Here is a 23,088-nt window from a genome sequence, read left to right as displayed (position 1 = left end):
ACACGCAATTATCGAGAAAAAAAGCGATTCGCCTAAAGTTAATGTTTGGTGTGCTGCGATGAAAAATCGTGTAACAGGGCCTTTCTTCTTTGCCGAAAAAACAATTAATGGAGTCGCGTATCTTTACGTGTTAACCGATTATCGCTTTCCTCAGCCGGATGGACTCGAAAACATTCATAGACTTCATTTCCAACAAGATGGTGCTCCCCGCACTTCAATGCGTCGGTCACGGACGCTTTGAACGAAAAATTTGGAGATTGATGGATAGGCCGGCGAGGACCCGGACTTTGGCCTCCAAGGAGTCCAGACCTGACATCTTGCGATTTTTTTCTTGTGGACATCAAAAGCGTTGTTTATTTACAAAAAAATCGCGACTTAAACCGCTTAAAAAACAGGATTAATGAAGCGATGACAATCGTTAACGAAGAAATGTTAACTAATGTTTGGAGAGAAGTCGAGTATCGTTTGGACATTTGTCGAGCGACTAAGGGCGCACATATTGAAATTTATTAATTATGTAAAAAAATGTTTGAGACGACAAATTTGAAAAATAAAAAACATAAAACTGTAAATAATTCTGTTTTAATTTCAACCGTATTAAAAACCGCACCGTTCTTTTATGATAACCCTGTATTTGTAATATTATTACTGGAATAAATTTGAATTTGAAATCGAGTATACGAATTATATATGTTATTCTCCAACGTTGGAGGCGATTAATCAGATTCACCACATTCAGATATTCTGATGGTGAAAGTTGAATAAAAATATTTTTATAAAAAAATTGAATAGCAAACCATCTGACCGATCATTTGTTTGTTATTGTTCATCCATTCAGATAACAAAATCTGTATGTCTTGATTGACCCTTTTGATTTATAAAATGCTGAAAATTTTATTAATTTTTTTAATAAATGCGGTCAATTTGATTAATCTCCTCCGATGTTAGAGAATAATATACTTAATCTGAAAAGTTAACGTTAATCGGACGAGATTAGCAAACGTAGGTTATGTCTGGCTAAAATTGAACTTCCATTTTTGCCAGGATTTCTCGTAATCTATGAGTGATATTTTTTTAATTTCTCGTTATCGTTTCGATTCCTCCCAGAGCTTATCTGTGTTGTCACATGCATCGGGAAAGGTCCAAATATGCAAATATTTCGGTCTTTCACCGACGTATTTGGTACGTGTCGATCTTCATCGAAGAAAATCCATATTTGTCAGATATTGATCTTCCACCGTAAGGGTACATTAATCGCTAACTAAAATTTTGTTTCGTATAAATTTAGTTGAGAATAAGTTCATTTGTTTAAAGTAGAGTCGAGCAGAAATCCCGAAGTGTGAATCAATCAAATAAATTACGGTACATTTCAATCGACTTACTAATAAACTAAATTCAAATTTCATTTAAACAGAACTTTTTACTCCGCAAATAATGAATATTGTACATTTACCAAAACCCGCATCTTAATCTAAACCTAAATTAATTTAACCTTAAGTGAATCTAATTTCATTATACACTTAATTTCATCGAAACTAATCGATTTAGCCCCAAAATAAAGTATATTACACTTACACAACATCGAAATTTTGGTGAGGGTGCCGGGTAACTTGCAAGAGACAAACGTCGATGAAAGGCGTTTTCGATGAATAATTTTAATAGTAACGAAAAACTTTGGTTATACATAAAGTATATTCCAAATTTCATCAAAATCAGAGGCGAGTCCATAACTTGTATAATTACAAAGTTGTTATTAAATGTAGACGTGAAATATACAGGAACCAGAGATAGATTTAAATTTTGCATCTATTTCATAAATAGTGAAATTTTCCTGTAACGAAATCTGTAAGCGCACCTTTTAAATTAGAATATTTAATTAACAATACGTCTCACAAAATTTAACAGTACAAACGCAAAGGGGAGCTGCTACATTACCTTCAACTTTCCCGCCTAGGTAGCGCTACAGCTCTAGAAGGGAAAGTAATATAATCGGTCCGGTTTCGGCATATGCGGTTTTTACCGGATCTTCATGTTTTGACCCCTAAGGAACCCAAAAAACTTTTTCCGGATGTTAATGCTCATATAAACATGCGTTCAGTGTCGGCATATAAATCACTTTATACCTCCAGACCTACCGGACCGATTTTTTACCAAATTTCGTCTGATTACTTTTACATCTGAGACATTAAATTTTCAACTTAAAAGGTCAAGGGGATGAGGCTGTATAGCAAGGTCACCCTCAGTATCTCCAGATTTCACCTAATTAAGGTCATATTTTTCTTTGGCACCTTTGTTAACGATTAAGAAAACAATATTTGCAGAAAATCTTTTTTTTTAAATCGCATCCCCACCACAAAAAAGTTCTAAACTACTGCTATGTTGAGACGTCGCAGGCGAGTGGTAGAATTAAATAACTGAATAATATTTAAAGTTTAAAAAGTAATTCGGTCTGGCGGGGTATCTAAATCGAACGCCAGATCGACTCGGTACCTGGTACGTTAAGCCTTGTGGATACACCAGTCTGCCGATCGTACAGGAGAAATTTGTTCAATGTAAGTTATGAAATTACCATTGGTTTATAATATCTAATTTTATTATTATATTTAAATAAGATGATAAATATATTAAATTAAGTTTGCTTGTTTGTTTGTTTGTGTGTGTGTGTGTACGTACGCGCATGAGAAACTACTCAGATGTAAGACTTTCCCGGAACGTGGCTTTAGCCGGGTGACAGGAAAGTCCTACAAAAGCTTATCATGCTGACATGTGTACACTCACATGAATACATGTATGCTATTAAAACATTTTTTTTTTTAATAATGCTGAAACGTTTTCACATTATTAATGCAATTGCTCAAATCAATGAAAATAAAAAGTCAAATCCTAATAGGTGACTAGATATCGACTAGAAAATCTGACTAATATGAACTAGATCGGTATTAATTTCATTTTTGCTGCAGTGAAAAAAAAATTTCATCGATAAATATCGAGTGCTTTATTTGACGAGAAAAAAATATTGCCAATTTTAAAGTTATTTTTGCTGTTGATTAGCAGAAACGGAATTCAGTAACTTTTCTAGGTAATTAAATTACGAGTTTACTTTGTTTTTCTTTATAGAAAAGATCCTAAAATTAAAAGAAGAATTTTACTATTCTATTTAAAAATTAATAAGATGACATGGGAAATTTATTACAAGGAAAAACCTATTAATTTGCTATCAAAGTATTACAAGTCAAAGGATGATGACAGAAGTGTTCTCTATGATTATTTTATCTTTGGTTAATGATACTATTTGTACCACTGAGATATGGCTTATCGATAAGGCTACGATATCTGAATTGTTCCTGGGTTATAAATTTAATGTATTTAGGAAGTATTGTACGCTTAGAAATTAAAAATGGATGAAGTAATAGCAATTTTAACTGCTTATAACAGTTTTATTCCAAAAGTTGCTATCAGTTAGAGCTGATAGGGGAAAACTTATGCGGGTTAAATATCTCTGACTGTCAACTTTTTTAGTCGTATCAATTTTGCCGAATCACTGCTTGGTGAATACCTGTATGCTTTTACAGTGATTTTGAAGATTTCTACAATTCATCTAACTGTAAAGGAGATTTAATAATAACAAATGATCTTAATTTGTATATTTTTGGTTCAGTTGATGATCTCTTTTAAAGTGATGTTTCCTGTACAGCTTTGCTGCATTTTTTTAACTGTTGTGGTTTTGGATCACAACATGTAGAAGATTTTAGATCACAATAATGTTAGTATTTCTAAAATTATTATATAGTATTAGAAATACTACTCATAATAAGACCTTAGATTTGGTAATTGGTAACATTGATATAATATGTCAAAAATTTGTCTATATAGTTGTTCATCATTCTGTTCTTAGTATCATTAATATAAAACGCTATTCTGCATCTCATGATACTCATTTCTCTTAAACTAATATCAATTTTAAAGCAAATTGTATAACTTTTTATTGGTTTTCATCAAATTATACTTTATATGAACCAAGTTAAATAGATTTAGTCGAGTCCTACTTTTATGAATTTTTTTACTTAATAGTAAACCGGTTTATACCCAAAAGAAAATTTTGATTTCAAATTAAATGTCCTATCTGTTTCATCTGAACTATTATTATCAGAAAAAAATATAAATTTCAAATGACATTTAAAAAGTAGGCCAACACATTTTACTTAAAAGCCATTTTTATGTAAAAAAATCAGCTTATAATAAAATGTTTTGAGTATTTTACACACTCAGTAATTTCATTTCCTCAAAAAGTATTAAAAATTCAGATTAACAAGTAACATTTGTATGTAAATAACATTGAAAACTTAATTTCCCTTGACATATCAGAAAACTTTTGATTTTTAAAATATAAAAGGACTATACTATTGATTTTGCAGTAAGGTTATTGAATGATTGGTGTAATGAGAGTTAATATAATGCCAATACTTTTGCAGAGTATTGTAGAGGAGTTAACCAGTACCTTCTAAGCCATTATTGTAGGCTTTATCTTGATTACCTTCTTTTCTGATAATTCCATTTGTCACAGAACATCCAGTGGAAAGTGACTATAAGTTGGTATCAAAGATTTGTTGGCTTTGACTTGATTCTGTCCAAGACATTTAAAGCATACAAAACTATCTTTATAAATCACTAATGTGTTTGTGTAATTCATAACTTTGTTCTGATATTTTTCCTGTAGAATGGAAAATTGCAAAAATTATTCTGTTATTCAAGAAGGGTGATATACAAGATAACAAGAATTATTATCGAGTTTCCATTCTTTCTACAGCCATAACAAATTTTTGAATAACTTTGTACAGGCTCATATTCTTCCATACAAAAAATAAAACTTCAATTCATCAATATGGTTTGTTTTTGGGTCATTCTAAAATGTCAAACATAAATAAACTTTTCTGAATATGTTTTGGATTTTTTTTAACTATGTTCACAAATCGATTTTATTCACACTTATTTCACAAAAGAGTTTGATAAAGTAGATCGTCAATTTTACTGTAGTCTGAGTTTTCTTATAAGCTGATATTTCAACCGCTTATATTTAGTCTGTAGGACTCGATTTATATTGTATTGAAGTTCATACTCTATTAAATTTACAGTATAGTCAGGTATGCTCCAGAGTTCTAACCTTCGACTAATGTTCTCTAATTTCATAAATGAAATTACTGAGTGTAAAATACTCAAAGATGTTATTACAAGCTAATGATTTAAAACTGTTTAGATGTATCTCTACATGTCAGGATGCTGTAAGACTCTAAATCAGCATTTCTCAACCTAGGGGGTCACAGTGATATGAGGGGGGGTTGTGAAATTAGCCTACAACCTTACACATAAACAATATTGAAGTCATTTTATAAGAAAAAATCATTTATTACAAGGGTTATTTTTTTTTCAAGTCCGATCGGTCACGAAATTAAGACCTCAGTGAAAAAAAAATTTTTTTTGTAACAAGAACTTACATAGTTGCCACTCCGATTTAGGCATTTGTCGTAGTGTGGTATCAACTTCCCAATACCCTCGTCATGCCTGATGACAACATTCCTCTCTGCTTATTCTGAATTGCCCTTCATAGATGTTGAAGAGTCACGCAGTATGAGGCTGTAGTGATGGTCGTGCCACGTTGCATGAATTCCACCAAGAGAACTCCATTCCGGTCCCAGAACACAGTAGCCATACATTTTCTGTTGGAGAAGGTTCGCTTGAACTTCTTTGGTTTACTGGGAGAATGAGAATGCATCCACTGTTTGGATTGTTTTTTTGTTTCTTCTGTTTCAAAATGGACCCATGTCTCGTCTCCTGTGACAATTTTGTTCAAAAAATCTTCTTCTTCATTGTGGTGGTACTGGAGAAACGTTAGGGAGGCGTCTACTCTCATTGTTTTGTGATAGTGGGACAACATCTTGGAAACCCATCTCGCACACAGTTTGCGGTACTGAAGTCTCTCACTCACAATAGTGTAGAGAGCTGACCTTGAAACGAATCACTCAATACAGAAATTGTGAACCGATGATTTTCTCGAATTGCCTCATCCACTTGCTCAACGAGATCATCGGTTGACATCCGATTCCTTCCCTGACCGCCTGCATCATGAACATCTGTACATCCTGCTTTAAAGTTCCTGCACCATTGTCGCACTTTGTTGTCACTAATTGAAGTTTCGCCGTACACATTACTTATTCGTCGATGAATTTCAGCTGCATTACACCCCTCAGCCTGAATTACCGCACGTACTTAACACTTGGCGGGAGATGCTATTGTTGCAGACATGTTTACGTGCTAGCTGCGTGTTCAGAACTAAACGAAGTGATGCAGCATGATTGAAGGCCATACTAGAGACGCTGCGCAACACATATGCGCAAAGGTTCATCCAATTTTTGCATGGGTTTTTATTTCGCGACTGATCGGACCTTGAAAATAAAAATAGCCCTCGTGCGTGTTCAGAACTAAACGAAGTGATTCAGCATGATTGAAGGCCATACTAGAGACGCTGCCCAACACATATGCGCAAAGGTTCATCCAATTTTTGCACGGGTTTTCCATACATGAAACTATGTTAGAAACACACAAAAGCAAATTGTTTTCAAGTGATAAAAGATAATTCCTACATTTAGTTTTTAGTGCAATGATAGACGAAAAAATCTTTTCACAAAGGTAAGATGTGGTGAAAGGGATTAATATTTTCAATGCTTTTGTGACTAAATTTTCATATTCACTTTATATATTCACATATTTACTTTAGCTCAGGCAAATGCATCTTCATGCTATCCAAACTGTGGTGAATAATAGTGTCTTCTTAATCCAAATTTTTCTCAGTATAATTGGAAGTGAGTGGAAACATCAAACTCTTTACTTTAAAGGTGAAAACAGATGACCCTAAGAATTATAGAAGTTTGGAGGTATTCTAATTTTTGGAGAGGGTACTTTTCGGATAAAGTTTTAAAAACCTTATTTGAGAGGGAAACTGCTGGTATTCAAGGAAAAGCAGGTAGATCTTAGAGCAGGGAGATCAACAACAGACTTTTTGCTCATAAACTGTTGCTAGAAAAATGGATGCAAGTGGCAGAAGACTCATATTGCTTCAATAAACTTACAAAAGGCATAAGACAATGTTCTCATAAATAATTTATGAAAGAAGTTAAGAGATTGGAGTAAATTAAAACTTCGTATATGCATGAAATTACATGAAGAAAACTCTTTAAGAGTAAAGATAGGGACTAGTTTGACAGAAGAGCTTACAGTGAATAAAGGATAAAGTGAAACAGGGAATGAAGGGAAAAAATATGGCAGTGGAGAATGTAGAAGATCGAGAGAAGTGGAAACTGGGTGCTGAGAAACGATGTTAGTTGTAGAAATCTACTAAAATAAAATAAAGGTTCTCTTCCATCAAACAGAAACAAGTTTTACAAATTAGTAATGTTTTGTTTCTTCAAGGGGTGTTTCTTCAATGTGCTTTGCTGATTTAAACTTTCTGTTTCAGCATTTCTTATACAGTTATGACACATAAAGCAGTATTATGTTCACTAGCTAGTTCCTGTGGTGAACAGAGTCAAGATATCACTTATAGAGCTGAAAATTTTTTGCAGTTTTTTAGGCTTGATACCTATAGTTGGGCAACAGTAAGTATGTCTCAGTGAAAAAGGCAACAAAAACACTACATTTTTAACTTTCCTTATAAAAAGTCTGACACTGGAAGTTTATTTTATGAATAGCTCTGCCAGTTTTGGGATGACGTATCTCAAATTATGAACAACCATGTTAGGTTATTCTATCTAACATTACTATCTTTATTAACTAACATTACTTAACTTTATTTAACAATATTCCGTGCAATTTGAAAAAAAAATACATCACTATAAATCAGTAGTCATGATAAATAATATTCAGTGAAATAAAACTTACACAGAAAGAGATGACAAAGTAAAGACTATTAATTACCTTTCTGAATGTCGCTTCTTTGGTAGCGTAGACAAGAGTACCTCGTAATGAATTTAGGCTAACATCACCAGTAAGTGGAAACATAGTGACAACAGGACAAAGCAAATCAGAAAAATGGTGAAGTAATACCAGCCTGCTTCGTAATAATGTGGGTGGTAATTCTCGTAAAACATCATATTCCAAAGGTACACGGAGTGGAAGACGACTTGATAATGGTTTATCCGTACTCCAGGCCAAAGTATGAGCAGAACCACAAGCAACTCTTGTTATTTTTTCCCTTTACATTGAAAAATAAAAAAAAAAACAATAATACATGTATGTACTCATTAAATCACAAATATCATTTTAAATAATTAGAGACCATTATATTATATGCATTGGACCAAATAAATGATTTAATTTAGTTATGAATTAAAATAATTTTTCAATACTATTTTGATGAAGAAAAGCTCTTTTAGACAATATTCATAATTATGATCAAGACACAATCTTATTTTTACAAAAGAAAATATCTTATTTATAGGTAAAAACAATAATTTGAATAGTTGATGTCACATTCAACAAACCAGATCTTATAGATTAGTAATATAAGTGCAATTATTACTGTACACTGTTGGCTTCTTCTATTACCTAATAAATATAGGTCAATACCTCTAAAAAAAGGAAACCTTATTCCGAAACCTAATCTAAAAATATAGTAAAAATTTATACAAATGAGACTAAAATATACCACACTACTTTGTTAAGAGTATATTTACTTTTTCTGCAAGCAGTTCAACTATTTATCATTGATTCCAAAAAAGTGATACAGTCAAGTAAAGTTTCAATTTAACTGAAAAAAGAATGGTTTAGAGATACTGTTATGATATTTTTAAACTCATTTAAAATAACTTATTACAATTAACATCAAAATAAATTTTCAGTATTTATTGGAACTTGCATCAAGAAATTGATTATAATAATAATTTTTTTTTAATAATATTAATTAAATGATATTCTGAAATGAGAGATTGAGATAAGGTCATAAACAATTTTTAAAAAAAGAAGATATTAAAGAAGAAATCTAAAACAGTACAGAAATTTGGTTCACAATATATTTTTAAAACAGGAAGAAAAAGTATAAAATTAGAGACAATACAAAGGGTAAAAACAATTTTGTAGCTGACCAAATTCTAGTATCAACTACACAACTGCCCTTGATTAGAGTATTCTGCAATAAAATGTTTGGATTTACATTGCCACATAGGAAAAAGTATTTAATAAAACTGGACAATAACATTACAGGAAATGTTATTTTATTGTTCCAATGTAAAATGTTGCCTATTCTACTATGAAAAATAAACTACTTGAGAAATTTTTTTATTTTATTTAAATCAAAGTTAGAGAATAGAGTGTAATAGTAATATAATAAACTGAAATAATGTAAATTGGACTAAAATTTAAGAAGCGTGTAACAGATCCTTGATATCATTATTTTGTATAAGTGTACAGATGCATCTTGTTTTATATGTGATCAGAAAATAATTAATTATCACTTAAATTTAAAATATATAAAATCTTTTACTGAGATTTCAATAATTAGTTTTAAAGGATTATAGAAGTTATAAAATATTTAATGAACTTAAAATAGAAAAAGATTATATTATGAACGTACAAAAGTACAACACTTATAAACAGTTGCTATTTCATTATAGCCACATTTGAAAATAAAGTACATATATTATATCAGTTACAAATGAAAATGTTTAAAGACAGTCCATAATCATAAATAAAATAAGAGACATCGATTTAAATAGAATAAAAATTGTTCAAACCAATGTGGTTACTCTATTACACTAAAGATAAACTGAAGTATAGATCACATCAACATAAGATAAATTATAAATATAAAAACAAATTATAAGATAAAAATAAATGTTTTAAAGTCCAAATACTTATTTAAATGCAAAAAATAACAATAAATTGAACCAAAAAAAAGAATAAGATATGAAAATAAAGGATTAAACATAGTTTGCTGTATTTAATTAAATCAAGTAATGAGTGACCAATCATTCCTTTAATGTAGGAAAATTACTATTCAAGCCCCTCCCCCTCCCCTCATAGACTGCATTTAAATATTTTCGTTGAAGGACAAAATTTTCTTTATTTATTTTTCATTTTTATCTGATGTAATTTTGTACAGGTTGACAATGCGGGATCCTGTGAAAGTTGATTTTTGGTATTAGTTTTTTTAGGTTCTGTTACTGTGTTTGGTGATTGGTTATTTTGTTGTTATATAAATAGTAAATTTATTTGTGATTTTGTTGTTACATAAATAGTATATTTATATATAGAGCCTATGACACTTCTGGTAATGTAAGGATTCCAATGCAAGGTCATATATATAAACTGGTTCAGCCACTCAGCTGCTACGGTCGAACAAACATACATACATACATACATACATACATGTATACATAAAAAATACATATAAAAAATTACTACAAAATAAGCTACAATTCAAATGGCACTTATGAAAATTATTCTGAACACATACTTATGTACAAGTTAAAACAGAATAAAGAAAGATTTTATTTTTAATTTGTATTATTAAAAAATTCATCAACAGAATAATATTGTTTTTGTGAAAGTAAATTTTTTAATTGTATAAATTGGTTGGAAGATTTTTCAAATGGTTTGGCAATTTATTAAAAATGACAACGTAATAAGAACTTTTCTCTTAAGCTGATGTATAGCGTTGAATTTCACAAAAACAACAATCTTCTTAGCAAAAATTGCACATTTATAAATCTAAACACAAAGGTAAGTTATTGTATTTAAACATAGGTCAACACGATTCATAGTTATGAGCACAAGATAATGATCTGACAGCCCATTTTTGAAACTTAAAAATGCATTCAGGTTTCTTTGAGAGCCCCAAGAGATGACATTATAATTTATATGAGAATATATGTGGGTATAATAAATATTTAATAACGATAAGTTTAGTGTTTTATTAGGGTGCTAAAAAGCAAATTAGTATCTCTTGATTCTGTTTAAATAAAATCAATTTGACCCCCAATAACTTGTAATTTAATAAAACACTTCAATCTAATAAAAATGGCATTGGAATGGTAATGACATTGGAATCAACCTGAAAATCTTATTTGAATAAGATAAAAATAATTTTTATTTCTTTACAAAATCTTATTAATCATATATATTGTTAATATGAAATTTTGACAAATTTACAAAATACTAAGAATTAACTGGTATAAATACCAGCTCCAATAGAAACCTGGATCTACTATTATATGAATTCTTGTTCAAAAATACAAAATTCTCCAAGCAAATAATACTTTCCCCATCTTACTTCAGTGAATGACACTATTTTTATTTAATTTACTATCATTAAATAATTTAATATTAATTAATCACCTCTATGGAAAGAAGAAAGTGTGTTCACTAACAGAATCAACATGAGTAATAAAAATAAGCTAATTTTTATGAAATAAAAATTTAGTACTGAGGATGATCATTTATGTGAAATACTCTTATTATTTTTAAAATCTCTTAATACACTGAAGCGACAAGAAAACAATGACAAAAACATCAGTAAAGATATTGGCCCATCATTTCTAGTACGGAGATCATATACTTTCCTTAACCCTTTGGACTCCAACAAAATTTTTCTTACGTGTCCGCATGGCTCGTATGGTCTGCACCCACTTGTCATACCAATGACAGCACACACCCTAAACAAATTGGACCCTATTGGCAGAACACCATGGACTGCAATGCAGGACACAGGAGTGCAAAGGATTAAGTCAATTACCACCCAAACAGAAAACTTCTTTCAAATGATAATCACACAACAAATCATCACCACGAACAATAATGGCAAACATCTAAAAAAAAATATTTTGCTGGTAAAGTTACATTGCTCACATATAAAAAATTCAAACAATGAAATAAACAATTATTAAGGTTCAACAATAAAAAAAATAAAATATAATCATAATTTAAAGAAACGGATTGGTAATTTGAATAGCTACTCTCATTTATGCGATACAAATTTTAGAAATTAGTTTAAAATAAGTTACACCATAATTACAATTTAAATCAAATAAAACAAGTTATGTCTTTACCTGTAGGGCAACAACAAGGCGTGGTTTTTGAATAGCATTTGTTGATCCATCTCCAAGTTGGCCTTCATCATTGTCTCCCCAAGTAAACACTTCACCTTGTTCACTACATGCGACACAGTGTAATGAACCTATATAAAATACTAAGATATAATCTACTTCAAACAATGATCATTATTTTTATTTCTAGAACACATATAAGCAACAATTTGCCATTTTTAATGTAGAAAATGCAGGCTAAGACCAACTTCAATCTATTGAAACAACCATAGGCCTACAAATATTTTTTTCATATAAATAGTATAAGTTTCCTTTTCAGTTAATATTTTTACCATCAGACAAAAGTAATAAATTATTTGATGGACTAGAAGTAATTAAAATAATTTACTTTAAATAGCTGACATAAGAAATTAGTAAACTATCCAAGAAATGCTCTGTTCAGAGAATGATTTCTGTGACAATTTAACTATTAACCGTGTTATTATTGCACTACCAAAAAATAAAACAGAATAGAGTAAAAGGTTTATCTCAATAAATACTGAACAACAATGACTATATAAACCAAATGTAATTTTCAAAAAATAAATTATATATAATACCAATATATCAATATATAATACCAATAATTAAGGTAAAGAATTATATTTCTACAAGTAGGTACACTAAATAAAGAAATGTATCTTATTTATTTTTAGTATTTTTATATCTTTTCAAAACTGGACTGCTTTTTTATACAATGATCTATTAGATGTTTAAAGATACCTAACATGGTAAAGTTTATTATATTTTTTATAATTAGAAATAACAACAGAAAAATAAGAACAGTAGAAAAAATACTTAATTTAAAAATATAGTAACTGTCATTAATAAACCACCAAAATGATTTTGAACAAGATAAGCTTATTAAATAAAATCTTATTAAATTTAAGTTTATATTTAAACTTATTAAATTGGTTGTAATCAATTATACTACTAAATAATATTTTGCATGTCATTGGTTTGATATTGTTGTGTGTTATTGGTGTGAGATAGCACACAGAGTTTTACTGAGGATAACTTACTATTAACAAAATAAGTAAATTATAAATTAAAAATACAATTCTGATTTTACTGTGAACTTCACAACAGCTAATTAAAATGAATACAAAGTTAACAAGAGATAGACACTTTGAATGCTCTCACACACCAAGTCAAATGACCACACATTTATCACAGTGTACCAAAGTTTGCTGGTACTCCAGGCCTAGGGGTTGACCTGTACTAACAGCCGCCAATCTATCTTTTATTTGTTCAAGCATTTCAAGCTGTTTCTATTGTCCGAACCCTCTACACTATTTTAGGAAGAATTCTGTGTTGTTGTTTCTGGATTTTTCTTTTTCAATCTATTAGTCTCCTTATGTTCTTCATTTTCTCTTTCTTTCTTATTCTGGTACTTTCTATTACTAATAGCTTCTACCATTACAATATGTTTGTAAGATAATTGATTTACTTTAGAAATAAATATGGTGAGGATAAACGTTTCAAATATTTGGCAGAATAGTGAAAATTTATAATGAAGAGATTTTTTGTATAATTACAATAGAAAAATGATTAAAAAATCTATAAGAAGTAAATAAATAATGTAGAACAGGGTGAAGGGATCTAACTGATGAAACATTCATGAAAACATTAAAATGTATACCTGTAGCAATGCTGATTATCTTTTTGCCTTGCAAAGCAGCAACCTTACGGGGTCTTCTTACGTGATCATCTGAACCATGTCCCAATCTGTGATAATCTCCTTTCCCCCTACGGAAAAAATTTTTAAATATCAAAAAATTGAAGGAATATTTTTCTAAGTGAAGAACTAGACAGGTTATTATCCCCCAGACAACATGATCAATAAAATACAACACTGTTCTCAACTATGAAAAATCTTAATAAAACTTTTAGAAATGAGCATGGAGAATAACAAAACCAATATTCAAAATATACAACACAAAAATAAAGTACTTTTTAAATGTGTAAACAATAATGAACTGGATGCGTTCAAATACCATTGCATACCACAATGCATGCACTTCCCTGCAAGTAAATTTTAAGAGTTGTAAAGACATCCAGTAATGAGAAAATTTTTGAAGTTAAATGTTAATGAAAGTGAAATACTTATCACTAATTAAATTTAAATAATAAGATCTAATTAAATTTAAATAATAAGATGTTAACTGGAAAAGATTAAAAAATGAAAATGGAATTTATAAAAATCAAAATTTAATAACAAAATAAATCTGAAAATTAATTTGGAAATTCAATATCCAAGTAAGATACTTATAAAATTGTAGTCATCATTATAGTACAGATAATCTACTTAATCAAAATGGCTTTTAAGTTTTGAAGCATTTAACCATTTTGGATAATCTCAACTTCTAATTTTAGGTATAGTTCCCTATTTTACACTGTTATACATTAATCGTAGTAGAATTGTTTATTCCTAATTATTTTCTTTTGTTTTAATCTTAAAATTACTACCAAAACAGATTTTAACATCTATGTAAAAATAACTATATAAAGTACTGCTTTATAATAAAATAATTACATCTTCATGAAGAATAAACATACTAACAGAACAATCTCTTTTTACAAATCAGTGCAATGTCAGAGTTTTTCTGTTACATAGGAATTTAAATTTACATTCCATATATAGGCGGCAAATTCAAAATAGACCTTAATTTAAAAACAAGCATCATATATAGCAATGAAAAGCACTAAGTAATATTTAAAGGTTGTGATGTTTGATTCAGCTTTCTAATAGGATGCACAGAAACATACTGAAACAAGCATGTGCATCAGCATGTTCTTTTTAAATATAATACACACATTTAGAAACAGCAATCAGTTATTAACTATCAATGCATTAGCTCAAAATAATTTTTCTAGTTTCCTAGTTTTCTGATGCTAGTGATATGAATTTGAACCATTTAAATAACACTGAACAGAATATTGTAAAACGTTAAATCTGTTTTCAAATATCCTGGAAAGATATATTTTTTATGTATGTTTTCAAATTTAAAAAAGTAATTTCATGATTACTTTTGCTGTGACCAAATAAGTCACAGCATCTTAATCTTTAATATTTTCTGATAAAAAGCTAAATACTTACATTAGTTCGATAAACTACTTTAATAGCATTCACTTTTTTCATTATATTAATTTAAAAGTTGTGTAAAATGAAATGTTCTTTAGTGTTATAACCAGCATTTTTCAGCACATCAATTTTTATGGCACTTTTCACAAGCTATTATTATTTTCACAAGCTGATTAATACCTACACTTATCTTCAGACTGTAAATTATAATCAGAAAAAGGCCGATTAAAATACTCTGACTTTAATTTTGGATGGAACTTTTCTATAGAATATTAAGGTTAAACACAGACCACTCATTCTTAAAAAATCTAATTTCTTGATCTCCTTCACCTGTCCAATTTCTTAATGGGTTCATCTTTTTTCCCATTTATAAAAGAATCAAGTTGACATTTTTTTTAAATTTCTTATCTTTAGACAGTATATTTTATGCATGTTTTTGATCTATCCTCATTTTTCTTACACTCGCCATCTCATAATAAGGATTCATACAATACACTGGAAGTCGTTTCAATATCTTCGTACTTATGTTTAATTATGTTTGCAGTTCTTATGCTTATTTAATTTACATTATTTACTTCTTTTTACATTTTGTTGTATTTTCTTTCATAATAATTAGCATAATTATAAATATCCAGTTTTGTCTTCTTCTTTTTCTTGACTGTATCACTCTATGGGCACTATCTGGATTAATCTGCATATAACTGACACATTGACATAATAATTATTTTTTCTTTTGTAAATAGAATACAATCAATTTCATTTTCTGATTCACTATTTGTGCTTTCAAAGTTAATATTTTCTAGAATTATTCATTTTGAAGAAACTGATTTCTCTTACAAGAAACCTAGTGTTATTTTTTAGTGTAAGTGTCTGACTTCCAACCCAAGCTTCCTTATACAGTTGTAGTTTGAATTAATTTTATTACTTGCATTAACTTCAAAATTGCCAATTATGTTGAATTCTAAATTTTGTAGTTTGAATTAATTCTATTACTTGCATTAACTTCAAAATTGCCAATTATGTTGAATTCTAAATTAGATGGGTTTGAATAGTCTGTTAAAGAGTTTATTTTAACTTTACTACTTCATTATCTTCACAAGTAAGAATATAAAATTGTATTTTTTACTTGACCGTTTCTTCTTTTGACTGTAAATGTTGCTAATTTTTGGAAAGAAAGATAAAGTGAGGCAGTTTTACTTTAATTTCTGCCATTATAAAGTAAGATTTTTTTAAAATGGGTCAATTTTTTAAAATGTTATTACTTATAAAATTTAAATAACATATTTTTAAATTTTATTAAAACTAATATACAAAGGCTAACCATGTATAAACACTTCCAGAACGCATCAAAGCAACTGAAAATTGTGAACCGCACTCAACTTTAATAACACCAAGTCCAGCAAGAGAATTTTCATAGGCACCTATAAAAATCAATAAAAGATCTAAAATTAAAATTAATATAAAACGAAACATAAAATATTGTCAACCCTAAATATTCTCTCATAATAACATGTTATTTTAGAAAAAAGTCTTGAATATTCAGTAATAAATATTACTATCATAAATTCTTATACCTAAAGAGAATTAGAAACTACTGTAAAATAAGAAATTAGTAAAACATACTAAGTAATCATTATTTTCTTTTTACGTATTATAAAAACATGCACAAAGGTAAATCTACCCTTGCCCTTAAATGTAACAGAAAAATATCAAAAATTATCATTTTGATCTATTCTAACAATTTTGGATTTTTATTAAGGGTGACCAGATAAATCGATTCCACAAATGATGAAATCCAAAAAATTGCTAACTAAAACCCCTCTTCATATAATGTCTAGTTTTTCCACAATGACTACACATAATCTAGACAATCAGATGGCTAACAAATAAAACAGAATAAATAATGTTGATATATTTGGAAAATACTCATATTAAATTAAAACAATGTAAACATCGTACTACCTTTTGATATATTTAGGAGAAAAAACAAACAAAAAAGAATAAAATAAATAGAAACTAGTATTGACAATGATTTTTCAATTTAGTATGTTAAAACGTATTTTGATATTTGAGTCAGAAGCACAAATGAAAAATTCGTTTTTATTTTAAGGCTGATTTTACTTTTATGTAATACAGATGAAAACATAAAAATAATAGCAGGAAGAAAAAAGGGAATATAGTATGAAATATTGCTATAAATAAATAATACATGCTGGGAAAACAGAGAAATACTTAGTTTGGGACATTCCAGAATAGACTAGGGAGAAGAGGAACAAATAGTATTCAAAAGAAAATGTATCCGTAAAAGACCAGTTCGTCCATCAGGAAGATAAGATGACCAGGTGAAGGGGAGTGCAGGTGAAAGAGGTAAGAAAAATAGAAGCAAACACTGGAGGAAGAAGAAATAGAGATAAACAGAAGTAGTGATTTTCTTATTAAAGGTAAACAACAGAATGGGTTATTACTGCCTGTAAGCCACTAACCACAAAATGCTATTCTATAGATGAACTGATGTGTCACAATTAATATTATATAAAATTTCAGAAAATGTGTGCCAAAGTTAACACAAAAGATAAAAAAAATCAATTTTTAATCAGAAAATAACAATACTCTGTTGTAAGGAGATGGACCCCCACATAACAAGAATAAATGATCAATCTCGATTGGTGTAAAAATAAAAACTAAATATAATAAATACAAGTAATAACAGAAATAATAATTGGATATGTATATTTAGACATACAAAAAAACAAACAAACACAAACACAAACACACACACACACACACACACACACACACACACACACACACACACACACAAACACACTCAATCACTCACTCACACACACACATACATATATATAAAAATTCACATTTGAGAAAACTACCAGAAGCAACAATTAAAATTGAAATAAATGTCAAACAGATTGAAGGCATCTGAAAAACATATAGCTAGTTTTTATTTAGTTAAACATAATTCTCATAACACACAAAGAAAATATAACAAACTGTAATGCAAGTTATCAAATTGGCACAGTGGATGCTTGATGAATGAGAATTCATGTATTAACCTGATGTGCACCAAATGTAAATGATAAATGACTATTTCTTAAAAGACTATCTCACTCTGATTAATTCCTTGTAATATACAAGCTTTAATGTGACATCGCTTAGTTTCATTCAACCGCTCATTCTGTTAATTATCCTTCAACCAGTATTTCAGGAAGCATGCATAATAATCAGAATGGATATATTTGTGTGATAATCATAATCAGATGATAAATGTTTTATAATGGACGGCTGAATGCAAGCTTCTTTAGTTGTTAAATGAACTCTTCTTTGTTTGCAAATTATGTATAGCTAAGAAGAAAGCAGAAACTATGTGTACTATAGTAGCTAAGATATAGCAGATTTTTGGATGTGTATTGAAAATATCAGACATGAACTAATGTACATGAAGACCATAAACTGAAATAGCCACTTCAGAATATGGTGGAATCTACCTGTGACATGATGATGGGCCATAGCTTGCCAGTAAATACACTGCATTGTGAGGTGGACTGATATGTAAACAACCACAAACGAACATTCAACATAATCATCCAGCTTAGAGCCATCAATGTAAATATTATATCCTAATTCAGAATGGACAGAAGTTTGCAAAATTCCTGCTGCATCAAGTGATTAGTACCAATTTTTTATATTTAATTAGGTGAAGGTGAAAATTGAGTGGTAGAAATGTCCAAGACAGAAAATCACACTGTTGGAGAACAAATGGTGGCAAATTTGATGAGACCCAACATTGAAAATACTGTACATATTAAACACTCATTGGAACAATTAGTGTAATGTTCCAAAAAGTGGTCATTGAGCCTATTGCTGTAGACAATATCATACAAGTGATGTTGAAGTTATGTTTTTATAACACATGTAGATAATCAAACATTAACTGATGTCATTTTCAGATATACTCACTAACTCCAATAAATTCTTACAATTGGGCTAGATTGGAATGCATTGATAGCAAGTTGAAGGAAGTTTTTATGAACAGTATGAACTATCTGCCTGGGAGAAGAGTAGACCAGTGAACTATAATTCAATCAAAATCTTAACAAGGCTCTGTCAAATTTAAGCACACATGTCTGTTTGTATCCCACTAGCTGTTATTTACAATAAATAACTAAAACTTACTTGTAATTGGATGAATTTGTAAATGTAATTAGGTGATAAAACTGTGGCCTAAAAAATGTCCTTTTCAGGCTTTAATACAGATATCAAATATAACTCAAGTTACTTTGGAAAATACTGTACATATTAAACACTCATTGGAACAATTAGTGTAGATGTTCCAAAAAGTGGTCATTGAGCCTATTGCTGTAGACAATATCATACAAGTGATGTTGAAGTTATGTTTTTATAACACATGTAGATAATCAAACATTAACTGATGTCATTTTCAGATATACTCACTAACTCCAATAAATTCTTACAATTGGGCTAGATTGGAATGCATTGATAGCAAGTTGAAGGAAGTTTTTATGAACAGTATGAACTATCTGCCTGGGAGAAGAGTAGACCAGTGAACTATAATTCAATCAAAATCTTAACAAGGCTCTGTCAAATTTAAGCACACATGTCTGTTTGTATCCCACTAGCTGTTATTTACAATACATAACTAAAACTTACTTGTAATTGGATGAATTTGTAAATGTAATTAGGTGATAAAACTGTGGCCTAAAAAATGTCCTTTTCAGGCTTTAATACAGATATCAAATATAACTCAAGTTACTTTGGAAAACTACGGTTTAAAAAAAATGTTGTACAAATTCAAGTAAAATTTACAAGGTGGGCCAGAACAGAATGCTATCATTTCCAGGGGCAGTACTGACAAATGAACATTTTATTGCATATTATAATTCTCTTAATATAAATATAACAAAGCATTTAATGATTTTTTAACAGAAAACTTATTTAGTACATTGCACAACTAGTACCTCTGAAACCATAGGAGCTAATGCAGAAAACCAAATGCATTTTCCATAATTTTGAAAACATCACCAAAAAATGTGTATTAAGACGCAGAGACCAGTAGTCCTACGATAGAAGATGGCGAAACAAGACTATAGATGGTTTTTGATCCCTTAGTATCAGAATACTTCTGCAAAGATTCAATGTAACTCATCCAAGGTAAATTTTTGAATCTTGGACTGAGTAATGTGACCTCTGTACCACCAATGCTCCTGCTATATTCCTGATCCAAAGTATAAGTATTAGTTTCTGAAAACTTATCCCAGTCCTTCTATATTATCCAATGTCTTGGTTGCATCAAAGTTATGCTATTTATGTTAAGTATGTTTTGCGTGGTAATCACTATCATATTTGATGATAAACAAATTATAAATCAGAGATTTTTGTTTATAAATCCAAAACATAAAAATTTTTAACAAGCTCAAATGCAATTTTTTTTACAGGAAAATCTACAAGACTCACATACAGTTTTGTTTAAAGTTTCATTAAATATTAACACATAATAGTGAAAATAATAAAAAAAATAATATTTACCTTGCAACGATCAGAACCTCCATGACCTATTTACCATAATCACCATCACCCCATGACCATACAGTATCATCCTCTGTTATACACAGAGTTTGAGCATCACCACTTCCACATGCTATATCCCATACTCGATAACCTAATAATCTCTCAACCTGAACAAAATAATAAAAGGGAAACAAAATTTAAATAAGATTTGATGAAGTTCATAAAAATCATTCCAGAACAATATTTATAAATCCTACGTGATTATCACATAAACTCCATTACTGAGATTTTCTTGTCCTTGTGATGTCAATTGTGACAGCATGAAGCTTTTAGTACATTTGTTTAATTTTAGCACCAACAGAAGTTCATAAAAACAGAATATATGTGGAGTACTGAATTTTTAAAAGACTCAAGGAAATTATCTAATCAGAAAAAAGAAACTTAAGTTATCTCAAAACTAAGTTAATTTTATATTAACTTAATTTAGAATTTTACTAAAAAAAGAACTTAACTAAGTTTTTCTACATTAAGTTAACTCTACTCATAAAACTATTTAAAAACAAATTTTGTAAAGACATCAGTTAGCAACATAGTAAAAAGAGTGATAAAAAAGGTTATATCTTGAATTTTAGACATGCTCTTTTAATGAAAAAGGTTTAGTAATTTTCTTTTAACTTTATATTCTAAAAAGTATTAATCAAACATTCCAAGACTAAACAAGCTAACAGAAAATAATAGTAACACTTAATTTTGTAATACTCAGATCATCATTTGAATTGCTAACTAAAATTTAAAATATCCTTTTTTTTGTAGAATTCACAAATATTTTAAATCTAGGACAATTTTGTTCTGATGTAAAGGAGTTTCAATGGTTCGACAGAGTAGGCTGAAGATGCAAATATTTATGATGTGCAAATATATATATATATATCTTACAAAAACATATAGAACTACAAAACTTGGACAAGCATGCTGTCATATGATAGTAATTCCAAGGAATACAAAAATTCTGTTTATTTTCTTCTGTAAACTTTATTTATTTTATTAATAGATAATAGTCATAAATATCCAATCAAAAAATTATGATATATTATTAAGTTACACAACCTATAAGAAATAATTTAGATGGGCCACTAAATATACAAATAGGAAGAGAAAAGATTATGTAGGTAGAAGAATTCTGTTATTTGGGAAGTAAAATTACTAAAGATGCATGAAGCAAGATATATAAAATGCCAAATAGCACAGCTGAAACGAGCTTTCAGTCAGAAATGTAATTTGCTTACATCAAAAATTAATTTAATCTTTAGCAAAACATTTTTGAAAGTATATGTTTGGAGCATAGTTTTATATGGAAGTGAAACTTAAACGGAGTACCTGAGACAAAAAGATTAGAAGCCTTTGAAATGCGGTGCTATAGGAGAATGTTAAAAATCAGATGCGTGAATAAAATGACAAATGAAGAGGTGTTGCGGCAAATTGAAGAAGAAAGAAGCATTTGGAAAAATATAGTTAAAAAAAGAGACAAACTTTAGGCCACATATTAAGGCATCCTGGAACAGTCACTTTGATATTGGAGGGACAGGTAGATGGGAAAAATTGTACAGGCAGGCAATGTTTGGAATATGTAAAACAAATTGTTAGGGATGTAGAATGTAAGGGGTATAGCGAAATGAAACATCTGGCACTAGATAGGGGATCTTGGACAGCTGCATAAAACCATTCAAATAATTGAAGACAAAAAAAAACTGAAAACTTGAAGCTTGAAATCTGCAGTGACGACATTATTCATGAAGACTGACATATTAGAGTATAACGTATAGCAAAACCAGCTGCAGTAAGTGTTGGCACAATTCATAACATTATCGGTAACAAGCTGAAGTATAGCAAAACAAGTGCAAAGTGCATCCTGAAAGAGTTAATGCAACAACACAAGAAAACAAGACTCAAAGTGTGGAGAGATTTGAAAGAACTCTATGAAAGGGAAGGTGACCTTTTCTAAACAAGTTATACCAAAATAATGAAACAACTACAAGACATTATCAACAAGAACCTTCGTTACCAATGTTTGTATTTTTATTAATTAAAAGACAAAGTATGAGAAAAAATACACAAGTCATCAAGAAGAAAAAATGTACACACCAATTTAGGTTTAAGCTGATCTTCAGAATCTCCATGTCCAAGTTGACCATAGCGACCTTTACCCCAAGTATAAAGTTCACCATGTGATGTAATAGCAGCTGAATGTGCACCTCCACAAGCAATTTCAATAATTTCTTTGCCACGCAGAGTCTCTATCAAGCAAGGATGGTCACACATACTAAAACA

The 23,088-nt window shown here is 29.6% G+C and overlaps 1 protein-coding gene and 1 long non-coding RNA gene across 2 annotated transcripts in view; both read right to left on the bottom strand.

Annotated features, from left to right (window-relative positions):
* The window catches only part of LOC142318018 (uncharacterized), a 54,562-nt gene extending 40,686 nt beyond the window's left edge, over positions 1–13,876 (bottom strand). The window contains exons 1-3 of the mRNA XM_075354549.1: positions 13,774–13,876; positions 12,096–12,223; positions 7,969–8,245 (exon numbers count right to left, since the gene is read on the bottom strand). Of these exons, the coding sequence (XP_075210664.1) occupies positions 7,969–8,245; positions 12,096–12,166 (348 nt within the window). The 5' untranslated portion in view covers positions 12,167–12,223; positions 13,774–13,876. The remainder of the gene's footprint in view (positions 1–7,968; positions 8,246–12,095; positions 12,224–13,773) is intronic.
* A 2,660-nt stretch (positions 13,877–16,536) lies between these two features.
* Positions 16,537–22,942, bottom strand: LOC142318487 (uncharacterized). The gene is made up of 3 exons (XR_012754955.1): positions 22,903–22,942; positions 20,779–20,927; positions 16,537–16,637 (listed from the first exon to the last, which is right to left on the bottom strand). It is a non-coding gene; the product is annotated as an uncharacterized LOC142318487 (long non-coding RNA).
* Between the last annotated feature and the right edge of the window lie 146 nt (positions 22,943–23,088).

This window comes from Lycorma delicatula, chromosome 1 (genome assembly GCF_047948215.1).
Source record: "Lycorma delicatula isolate Av1 chromosome 1, ASM4794821v1, whole genome shotgun sequence".
NCBI lineage: Eukaryota > Metazoa > Arthropoda > Insecta > Hemiptera > Fulgoridae > Lycorma > Lycorma delicatula.
The sequence above is the reverse complement of the archived record's forward strand: the minus strand, read 5'-3'. Positions and strand labels throughout refer to the sequence as shown.